Source organism: Lathamus discolor, chromosome 14 (assembly GCF_037157495.1).
Source record: "Lathamus discolor isolate bLatDis1 chromosome 14, bLatDis1.hap1, whole genome shotgun sequence".
NCBI lineage: Eukaryota > Metazoa > Chordata > Aves > Psittaciformes > Psittacidae > Lathamus > Lathamus discolor.
Genome location: NC_088897.1, coordinates 2496029 through 2517587, shown reverse-complemented (window position 1 = coordinate 2517587; position 21559 = coordinate 2496029). Strand labels below are relative to the sequence as shown.

The window sequence follows — 21559 nt, the reverse complement described above, 5'->3', positions numbered from 1 at the left end:
GCAGTGACAAAGTTGTTAGCCATTTAGCGGTGGGGCTGGGCTTCTCTTAAATGTAGTTCCTTGTCCCAGTTTAGTTCCTAGTGGAATAAGTGTCCCATTCAGAGAAAAGATTGGCTCTCTATGTTGGCTGTCTCAGGAGTGAGATAAGGCTTGAACTGGCAGAAAGATCAGGCTATATAATCTTTCTACTCTGAAGATGGTGCTTTCAGTCAAAACTGATACATGTGGCCTCAGCAATGGCAATAAAGTTTTATGTTGTATATTGATAAATGAAGAGCATTAGCATTAACCGCAGTTAATTCAGAATTTTATAGGACTGCAAATAGCAGAAGTTTCCAGTGGTAGTAGTGTTTTAAAAAAAGTTCATTATAAGTCAAAGAAAATCTTGAACTTTAAAGCTCTAACGCGTTTTTTCAATGCCAAGCAAACCAGAGGAACAACCAAGCTGTTATTAATTCATGGCATACAACAAGGCCCAGTGCCTGCTATGATTTCCTGTTTCTGTTAATGGTTGGGTGGTATCTTGTATTTTCATTACTGAATCTACAGTGGAGTTGTATCTTAAGATTAGCTCTTTTTTGTCTCCCAGGAGCCAGCAACTGCAAAGTACCTGAGCTCTGCAGATGGCTGATGTTATCTGAATCTTTTCTTGCTTATTTCTTAGTTCTAAAAAGTTTCCCCTTTCCTGGAAAAAAAGGATCCTACAGGGACTGAGAGGAAAGGAGCTCTTACACTGCAGTATTGAACATTACAGTGGTCTCAAAACAAGAGCTGGCTACCTGTAATCTTTGTCACTGTTAAGTCCTCTGGCTTTGGTTAGTCCATTTAATGTTTCTTTCTGTACTTTCCCCCCAGTATAAAATGATAAAATAGTTACCTTTCAAATAACTAATTATAATTATTAAAAAGTAAAGCATTTTATGCATGAAAAGAGCTGCGCTGGGATTTTCATGTTAGGTGCTGCAGTACCGATAAATGTCATTTGGATTTGTATGTTTTAGGCTTTTCTTTGAAAATCTCAACTTCAAGCTTTACCAGGTCTTGGCATCACAGGCTAAATAAATGTGCTTTTGGAGTTCAGTATATTTAATAGCAGAAAGTGAGTTAAGGTTTGGACTTCTTAGTGTATCTTAGGTTTGGGACTATAACTTTATTGGAAGTAGATGGGAGTTAGAGCTGACGTGCTGGCATAGTTAAAAAGTAGAAGGCGGTGACTGAATTGGGTTGGATTATTTTATGTGAATCACTTCTTCCATACTTCTGTTATGCTAGTTCTTTTCCCTCTTGTTTTCCTTCATAGCCCTTGAGGTGTGTACACATGTGAAGCAGCATTTTCGTGATTTGGGGGAAAAATTATTTAATTGCCAATAACAATAGTTCCAAAGCCTTATAATTTTATTTCTTCTTCATTTCCTCCATTCCTTTTTCATAGAGCTGGTGTGCTAAGATGGATAGAAAACATACTGCTGCCTTAATCTTTTTTCTTCTCTTTGTGTCTCTAATTTCTTTCATTTTCTGCTTAGCTCTGCTCTGCTTTTTTCCAAGCTGTCTTTTCTGCATGCAGGTGTTTTTGTCCATGTGGGGTTTTTTTCCACATTGCACTCCAAATGCACCATCAGTTGCAATCAGCAGACCTTTACCGAGTTGCTTTCTGATCATTGTTCTTTTGTCTGGGATGGAATCTGGTCAGCAAGCTCTTCAGAGCAGAGGCCTCTGGCTGTCCCTGAGGGAGAATAAAAATTGTTTTGCAAAAGCTGAAGTACTACAATGTTGTATGTTGTTCCGATGATGCTGCTAGCTGGAAGAGGAGAATCTGCTGTGATGGGAACATCCGCCTAATAAACTAAGAGCAGGGCAGACTTAGGGATTAACTCTCATATTGATTACAGTTTAAAAATATTGTGTCTGTAAGGAATAATTCTGGGCACATCATTAACAGTAATCTTGGTTCATACCAGTGTGGAACTGCTAGCTGTCAGCAACTCTAGAATGGCTAACAGTGTTGTTTCCCTACATTTGTGTAGTTTGAACGTTATTCCATGCAGAATATGGAAAATCAGTGGTTTACTGCATTCTGTGTTTGCTTACAGTGTGCAGAAGGATGGGCTACCTCTGTAGTAAAGTGTTTTCAGAGTAATCCTATGAAAGACTTGTGCCTCAGTGGGGTATGTTTCATTCTGCCCATGTTATCTAAAGCAGTGATAGTAAATTAGGAGGCTTGGATTAAGATTGGAAGTGAGGAAAGAGTCAGAAGCACTACACTTAAGGTTTTTTTTGGTCGAACAGTAGTAGGATTTGAACGTTTTTAGCGTGTTAGCTGAAGTGCAGAAAGAAATGGGAGCAACCATAAAATGACGCTTGAAAAAGTTAACTTGCGTTTAGTTTATTGATTCATAAGAACCTTATTCCAAATTGCATTCTCTTCTGCTATTGTAAACTGCTTGTTTGGCAAAACTTTATGCCAACACTTTGGCTACGATCTTAGTCTCATTACATCTGTTTTAAGTTGTTACTGATTTGGAAATTATCTTCATAATGTTTGCTGTTTTCCAAGTTTGACATTCCATAGCGGATCCGTTACCAGGCAGTTATGAAAATGCATTCTGACTGACCATTTACAGGAAGTCTGGGAATTCTTCTTAACTTCTGGTTTAATCTTTTCAAGGCTGCCACTAGTGACAAACCTAATTAGTTTAACCCTCCCTGCCCCCATTTTTAAACATAACTTTTACACCTAGAGAAGAGGGAGCATACCACTATATCCAATTCTCTCATCTTTACCACCAATGTTTGCCACTTGTGATCATTGGTTAGTTTGCATCGCTCTTAGGATCATGTGCTATGCAAAATAAATGCTTGTCTTTCTGATTCCTTGACTTCTTGTGAATTTTACTCAGCAGTCAACTTCAAGTCTTGTTTCTTTTAAAACATGTGTAGTCATTAAGAGTAGACAGTGCTCGAATCTCATTCACACAGTCTGAGGCATGTGTTGTTAGAGGCAGGCATCTTTGGTGCTGTGACTGTGTTGAAATCCAAGACCTGTAATATATATACTCATTTATACAAATTGTGGCTGGTTGATTAGAAAGCCAACTTATTTTGTTACCTACCTGTTGTGTAATGTCTTTCTACCTACTTTCTTACATACTAAGTATATATATTTATATATAGTTATAGGTATATATACTTTTTTTTCCATTGTATGGTCACAGTGCATGTGTTTTGCAGATCAGTGGTGAAGCTCAAGAACTCTTTTCTGTCCGCCACGGTCCAGTTCGAGCTGCACGGATCTTACCAGCTCCTCAAATCAGTAAGTATAGATTTATATGGTTTTTAATTAAGTGTATCTTTTTTTTGTACAGATCTTTGTCCAAATCATTGCTATAACCTGATGTGTAGATTTTCCCATTAATTTTAAACTGTCACCTTCATAATAGCTTTCTACAAATATTGGTTACTTCTTTTTTCTCCTACTGTGTAATCCAGTGCTTTCTCCTCTCATCTTCACATTTTAGCTTTAATGCTGCTTCCTTTGTAGTTTAGAGGATATCTAGGCGTATCTGTGCTCATAGATCAGTCCAGAGATGTTAATGCTTCTATTTAAAAATATTACCAATATTTTATTGCTATAAAATAACATTGAAATTACTTTTTTAAATAGCAAGGTGGTGAGTGACAGCAGCAGATCTAGAAATCATTAACATCTATTCAAATCTCCTGTTATAGTGTGTTATAAAGTCTATTCATAATTTGATGCCCTTAAATTCTTTCGAAGGATAGTATGTCTTTGTTACGCTTTCAGGAGCTGAAACAATGTGTGTGAAACAATGCAAGAAGGAGTTGATCCAAGTAATGCAGTTTGTACAAGGAGAAAATGTCCTTTTCTGATTATTTTAATGTTTTAATTATGAAGGAAATGCAATGAAGTAGTCTGTTTGTGCATGCATCAAGGTTAGCAGTTGCACTAAGGTTTGTAAAAAAGGGTGCTTTTCCGCTCCAGTAAAGGTAATGAGAGAATGGAAACTGGGCCTTGAGGTGGTTCTGGCATCTAGTTTATGTAAAACTTTTGCTTAATTCATGTAAACTTTGTTCAAACAGTTTGACCTTTTTAGTGGTTGAACTTTTATCATGATCCCTTGTGTTGTGATGGGCACCTCCTCTCTTCAATATGGTTTTATCAGGTTCTAAGAGAAGCTGCTTAGGTTTTGAACTGGATTGTTTCAGAGATTCTGAGCTAACCCCTGGAAGAGCTTGCTGCAAAATGTAAGCAGCTATGCATAAAAAGGCAAATCCCTTAGAAAAATGACACTGTTAAATTTAAACACAAAATCTAATTGGAGACTCCTTAAAGGCTTAAGATCTGTTGGTGTCCTGGCTGCTTTTTGGTTTCAGCAACATTTAGCTTATCTACGCTCCCTGTAACTTCAGGTGGGCAAACTCTTCTGTACAGCTGCAATTAGCATTTCCACTTTAAATTGGTTGCCATGTTTTACTTCGTGATTGAAATGTATGACCAAGGCTTTTTGGTATTATGCTGGATTCCAAATTTTAGTAGTAGATTATGAATTGCTTAGTGAACTGGAAAACTACACCCTAAAATCTCATTGTTTAAATTATGAGCAACATAGGAAATCATAATAATATAAAGTGTTTCAAAGCAAGTAAAGGAAGAAAGTTAAAGATTAAATGACACATTTTATATTGTCTCAATAATTTCCTAAGCAGAGGAATAGAAGAAGTATGAGTATATGTGGTTCTGTAACTCTGTCATAGGTTAAAATAACTTAAAGCAAAGTACTTTGCAAGCATATTGTGCCTTTTGTTCTGTTTATGAGAACACGGCATAATTCCTGATGAGCTATGGGGTTTTTTGCTATTATGTATGTCATTAAGTAATGGATGTCTATGCCCCTTCCCCTCTCAAAGGGAAAAAGGGGGAAAGGAAAGTGTATATAGAAATGAAAATGAAGTAAATTAATCTAAGAACCTATAAGTTCTGATTTCTTTCTGATAGTAAAATAGTGCCTTCTGATTTTTCAGACCAGTAAGTTACACTGCTTATGAACTCCTTGAAGCAGTTACTGTCTGTTTCTAAATTGCATATATTTAGCATCTGACAATGATAGTTGTTACATTAGAAAACTATTCAAATTAGCTCATATTAAATTAAGCCAAACCTTTTAAAAACATGTTTTGATCTCTTTTTACATGGCTTGGTTTAAATAAATCTTTGATTAAGAGTACATGAATGTATCATTGACCAGTATCTGGAATCAGATAAAAGTCAAGCTGTAACAAGAGGCCTCAGATAACTAACACATGAGCTTTAATGATTCTGAACAAAATAAAAGGAATTTGTAAAGGAGAAGCTGATTACCATCAGTAGGCTCAAACACTATTTTACTGTAAAGCTGTAAAAAGGGAATTATTGAAAATAGGACTCTCTTGGTGGATGGATTTGGCACGTTCCTGTTTCTAGATCTTAGTTTGTGATAAGAAGCTCATTCCCAGGTGTGAAAGGAAAGCTCATGGTTTTAACTTGGTGACTTTGCAGTAGCAGAACTTAATAGTTTGTCAACTATTTTGTTAAAATACTACAGTCCTTTGATGTTAGATCCTCTGCTGCATTATGTGCTTCATAGCATAATAAAGCATTGTTTCGAAAGAGTTACTTCATACAGGCTTATTTCATGCAGGCTTATTGCAAGGGAGACCTTCTCAAATCTGATTTAGCAGGTTATAAGTGGCACTAGTAGCAGGGATGTGGTGCGGTATCAGGAGCTGGCCTTGCACACTGCCAGCTCAGATCTGGTGAGGTTTATTAGTTCAGGCTCTGTGCCATGCTAGAGCAGTGAAATGGCTCCTGGAACTGTTCTGACCTGGCAGCGGTACTGCAATGTTTGGGCAGGGTTTTGTCTGAGCTAACAAACCAGGCAGGACCTGACCTGGCCCAGCACTGCAGCAGTTTGATGTCTCTGTGTCCATGGCACGGTTGGTCTGCAGCCTGGATAAGATGTCCAGAAAGAATGGAGAGATTTCTGTAAATAACACTGAAAAAAGTAGACATTAATTCTTTTCTCTGGACAGAGTTCTCAGCAGAGTTACTGTTGCCTTGGTGGTAGGTACGGCTTAGATTATTTACTACAGCTTGGAATATAAATTGCCTTTTTGGAGACTGGAGGTTTACACTGTGACCAAGTTATGAGCTTATGAGAGGAAACAATATGAGAACATCTCTGTCTGGACACTGTCAGTCTTAGAAATAAGAATACTAAAGCCTGGCGCTTTGTATGCCACATGCTGCATTATCCTGTTCAGCCTGGAGAAGAGAGCTTGGAGACCTCATAGCAGCCTTCCAGTACCTGAAGGGGGCCTATAGGGATGCTGGGGAGGGACTCTTCATCAGGGCCTGTAGTGACAGGACAAGGGGTAACGGGTTAAAACTTAAACAGGGGAAGTTTAGATTGGACATAAGGAGGAAATTCTTTCCTGTTAGGGTGGTGAGGCACTGGAATGGGCTGCCCAGGGAGGTTGTGAGTGCTCCATCCCTGGCGGTGTTCAAGGCCAGGTTGGACGAAGCCTTGGGTAGGATGGTTTAGTGTGAGGTGTCCCTGCCCATGGCAGGGGGGTTGGAACTGGATGATCTTGAGGTCCTTTCCAACCCGAACTATTCTATGATTCTATCTGCTGAGCTGGCTGGTTGGCATAGCTTTTAACTTGCTTAGTTCTTCACTTTCAGATCAGTATGCTGTGGCTGAGTTTAGTACTGATTTAGGTGTATACAGGTGCCTGGTTTGCTGGGCTCTGGATTTTTCTGTCTCTTCAGGCAGAACAAGCATATAGAGTTGTCTTTGAAGACAAATGAGGACTTTGTGGTTATTAGAAAGGAGAAAATATTAATTGGTAGATAAAAAACAAAGCTGGTACTCTGCCAGTTAAATTTAACTGCTGCTCTCTGTGAAAAGGAAACCAGAGTTGGTAACATCATTGTAGTTAGTGATAACAGGAGGCCAAGCAAAAATCAGGGTGGATTAACTCCCTCCTCCATTTTATATGATTCAGATTTGTGATGTCCTCACTACTAAGGTTCCGTGTATTGGGCTTCATCTCCCACAATACCTAAAGGCTTTACTTAGCCACTCTAACCTAATTACTCATATTCTTTGCTCCACGTTTTCTAGTTTTTCACCACTCCCTCTAGATGTTTTTTTTCCCTGTTTTTCTGGCTGTGTGAATATGAACTTGTAGAACTGAAATGATCCCGAGTTCTGTGTCGGATGAAGTGTTCTGTCTTGGACATGCCTGCATTTCTCTTGGGTGTTTTCTCTTGCTTAGCATTTCTGTGATATTTATGGAAACATTCAAAATACTACTTAGGTGGGTTTTCTGTAGTACTTGTGTGTTCTTTGGCCTGTGAAGTCACTAACAAAAGATTCAGAACTCCTCTGTCGTTAAAAATCTGTTGTGTTTTGTCCTCATTTTGAGGTCTTTTGCAGATAGACTTCTGGAATCAGTGCTAAGGAAACAATACATTTACTTCAGTTAGCTTTGCTGCTCTTTTCCTACAAAATCACAGTATTGCTCCTTATTAAATTAGTCAGTATGCAGCCTCCCATTTTTCATTACGTATCCCAGGTCATTTTACAAATCCATGGCCAAATACCTGCTTTCTGCCTTGTGCTATCCCATTTATTAAGGCAGGCTTGCATAGTTTAAAAGTCGATCAAGGAGCTAGGAATGGCTGCAGGAATAGCATTGTGTGTGGTAATTCATGGTTAAAGGGGACATGATGACAGGCTTGTGTGTTGAAGTTTAGATCAGTCATTGCCTGTGAAACCTATTTCCATGTCTCAGCATTATGAAAATAAATTCCTCCGGTGAACTGAATTAATTTATGGCCATTTTCTAGATTATGCTGCTTGCAGAAGAGATGATATAATGGTCCTGCATCTCTCACTGAATTTGTCTGCTTAGTCAAATTGACTCATGTGGAGAAAACAAATAAGTAAGGAAATAAAGGAAAGAAATCAGAGGAACTATGTTTAAAACTATAAAGATCCAGAGAAACCTTATGGATGAAGGGTTGAAAACCAGAATTAATATGAAAAGCTAAAATTAATTGGGACACAGAAGTTCTGCGCTTGAAAATCTAAAACAGTTGATAGTTTAAATTTTGCAGCAGATTTATCTCTGTACTCCTCCGCTTACATCTCTGATGTTGGTAAAATAAAACTGGAACCTCAAAAGCTGACTTAGCTTTATGTGCAGGTATACTTAAAAGAACTATAATATTTAGGTTACTTTCTAAAGGGAGGCAGATGTGTGTTTTGTATATATTCAACCACTTGGGTGGCTTTAGTGGTTTGAAGTCCCTGAAGGCCAAAATAATTGCATAGTATGTGTAGCAGAACTAGCCCTACAAGCTGAACAAGCAGTAGCAGTTGGTAGCTTGGTTTGGATTGGTGTAAGTGGGTTGTGCAGGTGTGCACTTCAGTTGGGTATTTTGTAAGGTTATGTGGGTTGTTGTGGTATAATGAATGTTAATGCATATGGATTATAGAAATTACAGAATGGAATTCTCAAGCATAGCAAGAAAGCCTTTTATAGATGATACAGGGAAGAATTTTGGAGCATGATATTTAAAAGTATTCATTTCTTTGAAGATGTGTGGACTGACTTGTATGCCACCATTGCAGTTCTGGCCACACCGCATCAGTGCTTTAGACCAATACACCTTAAACTTTCACCATATTAGACTGATACATCTCTTAAGGGTTTTTTTTTTTTATTTCATAGAAGATTCAGTAAAAATGAGGTATTTCTAGTTGTCTTCAGTTAATGTGTGACTTTAGGAACATTGATCTCTAGTAAGTGTTTCAAGGTCATCCTGTAGTTCTTTTTCATATAGAAACTATATTATTATTATTATTATTATTATATTAGAGAATAAAACTATGGTGCTATGCAGAAGAAAGACCAACTTTCTATAAGCCTTCATAGCCGTTGTGTCTGATAGAACACCGTTGCTTCTTGCAACATTGCTGTCTTATCTCAGAAATGGGAGGGTGGGGTGGGCTGAGGAAGTACTGGGTATGAAAATCAGCTGGAATTGAAGGGGGTTCTAGGGTGGTGACTTTTGGAGGATGTGAGAAACGGGCATACGAGGATGCAGGTACCAGAGAGGGACTTTGAAACTTGACACGTCTGGGTGATGCTGGGAGTGAAAGGAGGTGGAATCATATGATTGTCATGGTCTAGAACATTAATCCTGAAGGAGCACCTGAAGTTCTGGGATGAGGACAGCAGTGGCAGCATCATTGGTCAGATTTGATATTGAGTAATGCAGTTAAGGCTTATCTGTGCAGGAAAAAAGAGCATTTAGAGATGCTACCCTGAAGCTGAGGAGAATTCACACACTATTCTTAGGACTGGCTCGAGCCTCTTTGCATCTGTTTCAAGAAGCATATCTGCTTTTTTGTGTTTGTGTTCAGTAAAAAGCAGAAACAAAATGGTAGCAATGAAGAAATGTTAAGAAAGATTCCCCACCCCCCCAAAAAAAGGGTAGCAAAATAGGGAGTAGAAACCATACATAGGGAATGCCAGCCATGTGGCCTGCTGTATTTCCAGGTACTGGCTGGCTACTGCACTGTTGCGGGGCAGGACCACAAGTGCAACACAATTTGAAGTAACAGAAATAAGAGGAGTTTAGTTGAACGGGAGATGAACTGTTACTAAATGGCTGTGATGGAATTTGTTCGGTGGAATTACGTAGCAGATAGATAGACTCCATTGTGCATGTATACTATTGCTAAATAGGTCAGAATTTAACATTTATACAGTGCATTTCTTACCCAAGGGGAGTGAGGGGACTTTGTGTAGTTTTGAGTAATTCTTGACTTCCTGTGGAAATCACTGTGGTTTCATTCCTGCCCTTCGGAAAGGTGTGCTGCTCCTGCTGTGTTACTATTACTATTGGCATTATTGAGAGGCCTTAGGGAGGCCCAAGAGATAGCTATTCACAGTTTCATCAGAAGTACAGTACATAAGCTGCTTTGAGCTTATGTGTGGGTAACCTTTTGACTCCATAAAGTTCTACATGTTGATCTGTATGAAATTTCATTTAGCCACAGCCATTTTTTTTTTTTTCCCAATTTTAAGCATTTTAACTGAAGTTTGTTGTTTTGTTGTTTTTTGTTAAAGAGCATGTATCATTTAGCTAAATGGGAGCTGTAGATAAGGTGGTGCCTTGTTGGCAGGAAGGGCAGTTTTCATTACTTTAATTGTGTGATTTGTCAGGATTTTCAGCTTTTTGTAAATGCTGTAGTGTTATATGACAGAATTAAAAGGATTTAGAGTAAAAGGAGTTTAGGAAAAAGACTTTGCAACAGGATTTCAATACTTTTTGTATTGGAGGGATTTAGCTGGCTGTTTTTCATTTCAATCATCCCGCTGCACTCTGTTCAACACTGTGCATGGAGCCAGGTGTGTGCAGTGTCACTGCATCCCACATGCAAATAAACACAATTGTACAAATGAAAATTAATCCACCATAACCTGGGAGATTAAACCCCACCGCAGAACTAGAAAAGGTTGCGGGCTCCATTAAGCATTGCAGAGATCAACACATGTTGCTTTTTGCAATCGCATGAATGGGGCCGCTATTAACCTGATTTAATGCCCTGCAGAGTCCTCAAAATAATGATCCTTTTCTACAGCATTAATATTTACGTTCTGAGAGTATGTATTTGAAGTAGAAAATGGATTTTTTTAAATGAGGGCCTCATTTAAATCAGGAATCAGAAGTTTAAGCACCTATTGTACAAATTTTGCAAATCTCACTGTAGGTATTAAAAACAGGCATTCCTTTTGTGCGGTTGTTTCCCCTGTACTCTCCACCGCCTTCTTTCCCCTTGTTCTCCCTTCCTTGTCATTAAACTTGGAACTAGAGCATAAAGAAATGTATGAAATCATGTCTCTAATATATCCTGGTTAAAAAAAAAAAAACCCACCAAATTAAAGTGTTGTTAAATACTTAAGGTATAATCCTGGCTCCGGTTAAATCAATGTCAGAACTAGTAGTCAGCATTTTACCCTTAATGCTGAGGGACTAGCTAAGTGTACAGAAACAAATGGAATTCATCTGTACAAAACAAATTGGTTGCCAGGTTCTTAAGAAAACTATATGTTTCATTTATCAATTCACAGGTCAGTACATACAGTACAGGTGTGACTCATAAAAGACCTTGAAATAATAGGAATAGAAGGAAAATACATTTGGCTGGTTTAGGTTACTTGTAAAGCTATTGTTGATGGTGAAGTTATTGATGGGACCCATTTGACTTTATAAATACCCAAATGTGTAGGAGGGAAGACTTCTCCTTGTACAGATGAGAGCACTGAACAGTTTTTATTACAAATTAATTGCAAGTACCGGAGTTATTAATAATTAACAGGGTCTGTTATGTGAAAATGCATATTGTTAATTGTTGTGCCTTTCGGAAGAATTGATTTAGTGCAGTATACCCCTGTTTGTGAACTGAATTTTGAACACACTGTATCACTATTACTCTTTATAGATCAAAGGGTTTGGTGTATAATGGAGGAAAAAAAAAAGTACAATTCCATTATTCACCATACACATGAATACCTATAGATAGATAATTAAAAAGGCAAAGGTTGAAAGGAAGAATACGAAAGGCTGAAGGAAAATGAGTGGTAGTGGTGGTGGTTGTTAATCTGTTGTTTAAGCTGGGTAGAAGCATACCCTGGAATTCAGTAAAACTTTATTCATGAGTAGAAGAGAGATTGGTTTTTGTACTCAGTTTTGTTTCTGTTAGGTAGCAGTAACACAGAGTTTTCGAAACCTTGAACCCCCCATTTTAAGAAGCGTGTGGTATATTTAACAGTTTGATGCCTCTGGCTGAAGGTGTGACTGCAGTTTGGGAAGGCGGAGAGCTGGTTTTCATTGCCAGCTCCGGTGGCAGTGTGCACGGACCCATGGCAGGCAGAACTCTCTCAGCCCCTCAGTTAGAGCAGAGGACAAGCCTGTGCCAAACTCTGCTGTGGGCTTATGCTGGTGTTACCTGGTGAAGCTGAAGTGAAAAGTAGATGGGATTTAGCATTAGAGCTGTGCTTTCACTGTGAGTGAACTGCAGGCATCGCCTGCATCTCGCTGCAAATTGCTTTCTTAAAGGCTTAAATTGCTTGGTGGCAGAACTTACTGAGGACTCTTGAATTGAATCCGGTATTTCCTTAGGCCAGGGCATGGGTGTGCTTTGTTCGGACGCAGGCAGCCAGCTTGCCAGATGCTCCAGAGTGTGGCTGCGCTTACGCTGCGCTTTTACAGTTAACACTCTTCCACTCCACTTACACCTCAGTAGAAGAAATTGCAAACCAATATGTGTCACCAGCGTTGGTGACAGTCTCATTACAGACAACTTTGTTAAAACAATGAAAAGTAAGCAAGAATTACCTGTTAGAGTTCCAGAACCCTTAACCCCAACTGAAGGGAGGAGGAAAATAACTCCAAAATCGTAGCAAGATTTTCCTGCTTGTTTTGTTACTCATTGCCATTTCTTTCAAGAACAGTTCTTCCACTGTGCTTGACTCTGCCTGTTATTTGTATTTCTATCACTAATCTTGTACAGGCTGTTAGTTTTGTATTATATATTCAATATCCTTCCAACATATTGGGCCCCCAAAGCGTGCACACCTGCATTTTGAAAGGTAACACAAACTGAATATAGTGATTTGCTTTTTCTTTGTTTCCTCTTATTAGGTGCTCAGAAATGTGATAATTTCTCTGAGAAGCGGCCTCTACTTGGTGTGTGCAAAAGCATTGGATCTTGTGGGTAAGGATGTTATTTGTGAAGAAAGTCTTACGTATCAATTGTAATGTCATCTGAAAAACTCCAGTAGATTACGACTTTAAAGCTCTGTTCCTGTTTTGCTCATGGGGTAACACCGTGAAGTGCTTTGAAACTTTTTTCAGTGTGTCAGCACACATTTGCCTATGACTTAAACATTTCAAAAGGAGTAAAAAATAGAGACTCGATATAAAATAGTGAAGAGGTGTTTTAAGTTTATTTTGTCTCAGTGTAATCACAGTTGTATGAGTAGCCTTTTCTGATATTAATCTGGATCAGAATTATTATTGAGAAGTGTCTAAAGCAATCTCTGTCTTAAAAAGTAGCTAAAAGATGCTATCAGTCAGCAGGTGTGAATTACAAGCACCAAGCAAGTTCATTGTTACAGCCATTCATTGTTTATTAGCAAAATACATGTTAAATCTACTTCTTTGAGTTAGAAAAATAAGTTAACAGTCTGGTCTTGTGCTCTCTGGACAGCATTGTTGCATTGCTTTTCTTACAAAAGAGGGCCGTAAGATTTTGATGTTTGTTATGTTGATAAAAACAATGCAGAGGATTTATATCTATAGCTACAGGGAAATATTTGCTTTTCAAGGGTAATCCTCTACACAGCAATCCAAGGGCTAAACAGTTGAAGTAAATCTTCGTACAGTTGTAAGACTAACTCCGTGCTGTACCTTTTTGAGTTAAGAATTTAATCACTCTGGGTGTGGAAGAAGACTATGAGGTCTCTGTACATTTCTCTGTATGTATTAGTACTGTGTTAAACTAGAATATAAATGTTACCTGCCTTAAATGTTTAAAACAGAAACCATGTAGGCAGAGGAGTGACATGTCTTTCTGTTGATGTGTGTGCAACTTGCAAAGCTATTTATGGTGACTGTTCTCCTTTTCCCCTGCCCTGTAAGTGGATGTAATCTCATGAATAACTTTTTCTAAATAAGCGTGCATATAACTGGAGGTGCAAATATTGCTCTTGTAGGAGTTTCTGTCTTAATGCAGTATATTTATGTACATAAAGGACATGTTGGGTGGAAAAAAACTACTTCCCGTCATACCCTTGCTTTAGAAGCTGAGGTTATCTGAGAAATGAACAAACTATGAGGATCGTTGTTTTCATTGTTGCTCTATTACTCAGTTAATGAAAGTAATCCAGATTATTGGTACTTTCTGCTTTTCTACAAAAAAATGCTTGTGTGTTTTTAAAGTGAACAGATTGATTTGTGTGACTATTTATGAGTAGTTAAATATCTGCAAATAGAAGATTTTAAATCAGGCTTTCCACTGCCACCAGAAGGCTAGCACATCATTCAAAACAAAGGTGACTGTGTTACAGGCTCTCATGTACCCATTTAATAAAGAACAGGTTTGCTCATGGTGGTAAATGTGCAACAGAAAACACTGAAACATTTTTCTGCATTTACTGTTCATTGCAAATGACTTTTGAAGGAGTCCTTGCAAATTACCTGTTTTGTCAGAAGCTTTCAAGTGAAGAGTTTATTGATAGTTTGCCCTCATCTGGAGTCGCACTCCTTTTATATTGGCTCAAGCATTACACTTGGGTTTTTTTGTTACATTTATAGATCATTTGATTACATTTATATAATGGTTGTTATGCATAAAGCAGAATTTGTGTAGACCACTAGAATAGCTGTGTTACAAATGGCCTCAGAACCGGAACTGCAATTTTAGTTCTGCTCTTAACTTGAGGTTTTGTGTTTAACATAATTTCGTGTGTATCTTAATGCTTGTAAATAGATAAAACACCTTGTTTTATCACGTATCTGAAGAAAATACTGTATTTACTCTAGAGCATTTATTCCAAAGCAGTTGATGTGTTCACTACAGCCATCTCCTCACCTACTTTGGAGATCATGCTGGCTATGGCATGAAACCTTGCAGCTGTCAGCACACTACTGAAAATGTGTGGGGAATAGGAGGCCTATTCTGTCTACTGAAATGGCAGGTGAAATAATGAGTGAAATCGTGTAGTATTGACACTAAAATACTTCTTGTTGAACAGGAAAGGTAAACTGTGTGTCTGAAAGTCTGAATGATTTTCTCAAAGGCAACTTTAGACTCAAAGCAAATCCGAAAGTGAAATCCAAGTCTTCCAATGAACAGTCCGTTACACTGGTGCATTAAACTACATTGTCTTTTTTTAATATAAACTAAATGAGATTGGACATGTTTATGACAATAGGGCCAGTGTCCTTATCTTTGAAATTCAGGGTCTCACAAGAAACCATTATCACCAGTGCAGCCCCCCTGCTCTTTCCCTAACCTCATTAGGACACCAGGTGAAAGATGTGTCCTCCTGAAGTGTTTCTGCTACTTCCATAGTCCTCTGGCTTTTTCCCAATTGAATTTCACCCAGGTTATTATCTAATATGTGTCAGAATCGTTCACAAAGGAGAATGATTTTAGGAAAGAGAAGTTGAATTCTTCATTCTCCATCCTCGTTTGGTTACATTCCTTAGAAATTGTTCACAATTTCTGACTTCTGGTTGCTCTGCTCACGCTTGCTCCTGGAACAACCCTGGTAATCTGGACATTTCCAAATAAGTTTCTGTTGTGGTCTGTTACTAATAAATAAGGGACATGGTTCGCATTTTGGAAGATTTGGTGGCTGGCCCCATGACTTACAGTTGAAGTGTAAGTTTGGACCCTGCTGTATCTGGAGACAATACTCTAATTGGAACTGTTTTTCCTGGCAATTATTTATGCAGAATCCATTTTCAGTTGCTCTTCTAGAAAGCGCTTTGAAATTGTTCATTTTTTGGATGGAAGGTGAAGAATAAACGCATGTTACACCTAACTTATAAAACATCAGTAGGTTGTTAAATCTTCATTACAGCTTAGGAAGTGCTGTAAATAATCACATTTTTGACCACAAGAAAACCTAGGTGTTAGAACTGTTAATACCTTGTGCACACAGTCCTGCGTGATAGATGAGTGATTGTACTTACGGATGTGTTGATAATGTTTTGTGATTTTATGGACTCGTCCACATATGTTCAAATATACAGAAATCTTTGAGAAATTTGAATTCAGCATGCATGAAAATTCCACAAGCAAATTTTAGGCATTAAAGGTGCTAAACCATTAAATAATGTAAATCTGATAGCATAGAGTTTTTATCTAGATCCACTGTGCTCTCATTTAATAGTATTTTATCTTTTAGGTCTATATCAATGAGATATTGACACGTTCAAGCTAGGAGCCTTGATTTCCTGATTCTGACCACTAGTCTGCATTAGTGGTTACCATCAGGATATTCTTCTCTTTTCCTTTAGCTGTAAAGCAAATAGACTATAATGAGGGAAATAGGATAGAAAGGTCTCCTTTTTAATGTAGAACATTTGCCAATATGAAATCCAAAAATTCTCAAGTAGTTATGAATCAATAACTTAAAATATCATTTATGTTAAATAACGTCAGTATTTTTCACTCTCTAATGTGCCATGTGTTTTAATGGAAACAAATTACTAAATAATTTTATCTCTGATAATATTCTTACAGTTCTTTCCTTCATTATGAAACAAGGGTCTAAAAGTGCTTTATGCAAACTAATCTTTGCCTAAAACTTGTGACTAGTGTCTAGGTTTATGTTTCATTCCTGAATTTTTCTTTATTGTTACTTACACAGTGAAAGATCTCCTTGGTAGTTTAGAAATACGTTTACCCAGGATAGCCCCTAATGTTTTACAGAATTACAGATTTTTTTGACAGGAATAAAAATATCTTGCTAATTTTTAGTATGTCTATGACAGATTTAATAATGTATTAACTTAGAATTTGACTTTGGGTAACTTTGGTATCTTTGGATTGCATCTTCTCTGTAATGTAACCTAATACAGTAGTCACCAATATATGCTGACAAAACTTTGATTCCTTTCAATATCACTGTTAAGGTCTTAACATTATTTTAATATTGGTTAATTTTAAGTCCTGACTTCTTTGTTAGAGTCCCGGTTGAGAACCTGCTCTAGAAAATTAATTCTCCTGTGTCTAAAATGTTAAACTTTGCACTTGTAATTTCTGACACTTGCTTTATGTAAAAATTCCGTAGAGGGAGATTTGCCACTGATCGCAATCCTTGTGATCCCCACAAGGAGTATTTTCACAGGGAAGATGTCGACTTCTGCCTTGTGTCTGAGGTTCTGACTAGCTTTTGGTAAACACATTTTTGCATTTTAAGAGTCAGGTTTTCCATCTAGTGAAATGCCTGAAATGCCTAGCAGGGGGGTTGGACTAGATGAGCTCTAACCCAAACCGTTCTGTGATTCGCTGTATAATCTTTTCAGAACAATAGTTTATGCAGCCCCCAAAAGGATGCAGTCTTGACACATAAATGGGAAACAGATTGTGTTTTTTGGCTGATACCATTGTGCCGATTTAGATGTTGGTCCAGTCAACTTCAGTCTTAGATTACAAGATTTGCAAATTAAAGGAAAACCAAAAAGGAAAGAACATCTGCATAAATTTAGTTTCTGCGGAGTTTGGTAGAGGCATCTTGCTTTGTTCATGGTAGTAAGATAGAGCTATATACACACAAAATGAATTGATGGGGTTTGCTATGTATTAATTAATTTTCTAGGTGGTGAAACATTGAGATCAGTAATCTCTAAACTGAACAGAATTTCTCCTCCCTTCCCTCCACTCAAAAATAGTATAGGGTTGGCCACAGAGCTGCCTGGCAGAACCAGTCAGTGTGTCCTGTTCGGAGCTACTCAATTGGAGGATAACTAGATAAGACCAAGTATGTTTAATGGAAATATATTCCTGTGTTTCCCTTGTGGGTTGTTGATACCATAGGAACACATTTGATCTATAGAACACCTTTGAATATACTAGAGAGGTCCAAATTGCATCTGACGTACTTTTTGTTCTGCTCAAATATAAACATACAGTTATCTTAAATTTAAGTAAATTCTTCATTTTAGCTAATGGAGAAGTTTAAGGGGAAATTGACCAGTATAATTTTGCTTTATTTTAGATTATTAAGAAAGGAATTGTGGGTTTGAGCGTGATTGCAAACCTGCCTTTCGGTAGGCAGCATAGGTACCGAGAAAGCTGACAAAATAGAAGTGACCATGCCAGGAGGGGGGGAAGCATGCGTAGGCGCAGGGAAGACCAAGATGAGTGATGGCAGTGTCTTACACATGAAACCACCTCTCCTGAGCAAAGAACATTTTAAAGACTTTAAACCCTACTATTTACCTTTCCTCAGATGCCAAGTGTTCTGATGACTCAAGTGTTTACCCCATCATGCTTAATTATGAGTTACCAAACTTTGTTTCTACTCTGTTTTTTGCTTTTCCTTATTAGCTGAGCAGTTTACTATACATAGGGGACAGAACTTTTGTAATGAAGAGCATACTGGTCTAGCTAAAGGCTTGTATCAGTACAGCTGTGGGCTTACAGCAGGGAAGGCTTTTGTGCTGTGATTCAGTGACTAGCAGCAAAGACAACTTAAAATTCCTACTCACCTCCTGTGCTTGTACTGCTGCCCCTGCGCTGCCGCTTTCTGCATCGCTGGGCTGTGTTACTTCAGCTGGTTGTAGAACCGTACGGTAAAGGAGAGGACAGAAATAATCCAAGTAAAAATTAATGCTCCGGGTTTCCTTTTGAACGATACGGATTTTTCCAGTCACCTGGTTTACAAACAGTTGCATGCAAAATTACAAGGTGCAGCTGGGGATGCACGCCGTTGTGGCAGGAAGGTGGGAATGAGCACAGAGGATGAAATTTGTTAGGTTAGCTTTGCTGCTAAAGCTCCTTAACCATGAGCTGTGGTCTCCCTCGCTTGCTATAATGCTTTATTCTGTTGCCCATCCCTTTTTTAACAGAGCAAAACAAAGAAGGTGGAAATCCTGTAAGTGATTTCTCCCAACAACCACGTTACTGGAGCGCATTATTTAATCTTCTCTTAATGAATCATTCAGTGGGAGATAGGGGGGAAAAAAGAGTCTCGAAGATGCAACCCAGCTCTCTATAAGCCATCCTTACAAAAAATATTTGCCACTTTGGTGCACTTGCCCTTTGTTCAAATAGCCAAATATAGATGCATAAGAGATTGGGAATTTATGCCAAAATCCTATGTAGGCGTGTATGATAATCAGGTAACTGTATGAGTTTAGCTAATTGAAAGATCAATTATAGAAGATTAAAAAGCTTGAGGCCAGCAGATTTTTCAACCTTCTACATTACGGAGAGTAAAGGATCTCAATCAGTAACCGATGCAGCCAGCCTGGTGCATGTGTGAGCTTTCTAGCATATATTTTTAGAAAGACATATTAATTTAATGATGTCAAGTGATGGAAAATTTTGGATGACTTGAAGAATTGGATGGAGGTCACTTAAGGGCATGAGAAGCAAGAGGTAATCTTTTTTAATCATGGGAGGAGAAAGGAAATAAGGGCAAATTAAAGGCGGAGGAGGAGTTGAAGCAAACAAAATGTGTAACTTTGGCTAGGCAGCAGTTTTTTCCCCTGCTGATCAGTTTACAAGGCAGATCAATTGGCAGCACATTTTCAGGAAGCGTGCTTTATTAACATGGCTACTGTAGATTAAAACCTACCAACCTTAACACAAGTTTAACTCAGGAATGTGTTTGTGGGAGTGTTAAGGTTTAGGTAGAAAGCAGCTTTACATGAGTAAGAATAGAAACAACTCCATTAAAGCGTTAGTATTTTCTCACATTCAGATTTTAGAATGACATGACCCCGTTCCTTATCTGACAAAGTAACTGGTTAATGCTAAAATGCAGTGTCCAGTTTGAAGTGTCTGTGGCTTTTAATGTTTAAAATTAGCTAGCTGTGAAATGATTTGTCAAAGACAAACAGCAAAGCTTTCTGGAAGGATCACCCAAGAGAAGGAAATCAGCTATGATGAATGAAGTTCTTGTTCACAGTTCTCACACTGCTCCGAGTAACTCTCCCTGGAACATTTTTACTGTAATGCCATTGCAAATGCAGTGCTTGTGCCATGGACTCACCTGCCTATGCCAGAGCTTGAATCATGCAATTGAGTGTGTAAAGGGTGTATCCAGTCAATACAAACTACAGCGTGGTTTTTTTCAGATCACACATCAAAATGCGTTGGGTGATGGTTATGATTTTCAATTGTATTGGACACCATGAAGGAGATTTAATGAAATCTGTTAGATATTTGTGGTCTTTTATTGAAGACCATGCAAAATTCATTTTTTTTTTCTCCCCATTTTTGCTTTTTGAAGACCATTAAAGCCATTTAAGCTTAAATTTCTAGAGAGCAAACTTAGTGTGACTGGTTGTGCCCTAAAAAGTACAGGAGAACCTTCAGAGTAAAGCTCTCTTGTTTCTGTTACCTCTGAGGGATTGAGTACCAAAGGCTCTTCCTGTTGGAAAAGTGTAAAGCATCATTAACTTCAAAGTGTGCTGTCCTGTCAACTGCCTTGCAAAGATTTCCTTCCGTTCTAGCAGATGAGAAACATCATCCTCACTTGTTATTGTAGGACAAATACGTTTAGTCTCAACAGGTTGTGTGGTAGTTGTTAAGATTCTGAGACGCAACCCCTGAATAAAGTAGTTTGAATTCCTTTTAGTGATGTTCGATTTGATTGTTATGTGCTAAAGATAGCAACGCTCTTCATCTTGGAGCTCTTCAGAGCCCTGATTTTTTTTCTTATGGCTTGTTTCTATAATTAATGTACTTCAACTAATTTTGCAATATTGAAGTGATTTTTACTGGCAATTCTGTGAATTTTTTTCACGAATTAGAATGAGAATGGAATAAAGCAGTGCTTCCATTTGTTGAATACAAGGGTAGGAAAGATGTGGTGTTTTTCTGATATCCCAAATGTTTGTCTGAGTGAACTATAGTAAGAAATAACCTCTGAACTATAATAAACTGTTAATCTTGGATCAAAACTGGAAGAAAGAAAATGGGTATTTGGGGTCAAGCTTTGACCAGTTGGTGAGAACTAGGGGGAATTTTGACCTTCTAAAGCTTTGATTTATTATGCTGTAAAAAGATAAACCTTTTCTAAACGATCCTTGGGATAGCGTGGAGGTTTGGGAGAGCAGATTTCCGAGCTGAGGCATAGTTTCATTTTACTGCTGTTCCAACCCCCTGTGCGTGTAATGATACGGGGAGGAGATGGAGGGAAGGAAGTAGCCGTTTGCTAAATGCACAGCTAGATAAAACCAGCTGGAGCACATACCTTCCTTGAGTAACTTGTCAGAAGAAGCACTACAGGGAAAAGATAATGCACAGCGCCATTACAGGCAGAGCTGCTGGTTCCAGGGCCACTTTAAATTCCACTTTAAATTATTAAATACTGTAAACGCTATAAAGTTAATTAGAAGAGGAACAAACTCTACAAAGATAAATGTGTTTTCAATATGTTTCTCAGGGAGGGTACAGTAGAAACCAGTGAATGAGAGGAAATTTATTTCTGGCAGCACTCTAGACATGGAACTGTGGTTGAACTTTTTACCCTAATTACGTCCCCACTAATGCCTGCAGCGGTCTGGAATCAAAGTGGCCCTTCAGGCCCTGGAAAGTCTCTGATGTGGCGAGCGTTTGTTGTGTGATGAGGGTTACTTAAGAAAAAGCGGAATATTGTGACAGGATTTTTTGAGATTTCTCAGTTACCACCCACCTCACTTGTTGCCTACAAAAATAGAGTAATTGTTTGCATCTGG

At 38.2% G+C, this 21559-nt stretch overlaps 1 protein-coding gene across 14 annotated transcripts in view; it reads left to right on the top strand.

The window, feature by feature from the left end:
- Positions 1 to 21559, top strand: part of BCAS3 (BCAS3 microtubule associated cell migration factor) — a 364136-nt gene that overhangs the window by 15270 nt on the left and 327307 nt on the right. For all 14 annotated transcript variants that reach the window (XM_065694921.1, XM_065694920.1, XM_065694922.1 and 11 more), the window contains exons 6-7: positions 3229 to 3310; positions 12779 to 12851. In XM_065694921.1, coding sequence (XP_065550993.1) covers positions 3229 to 3310; positions 12779 to 12851 — 155 coding nt within the window. The remainder of the gene's footprint in view (positions 1 to 3228; positions 3311 to 12778; positions 12852 to 21559) is intronic.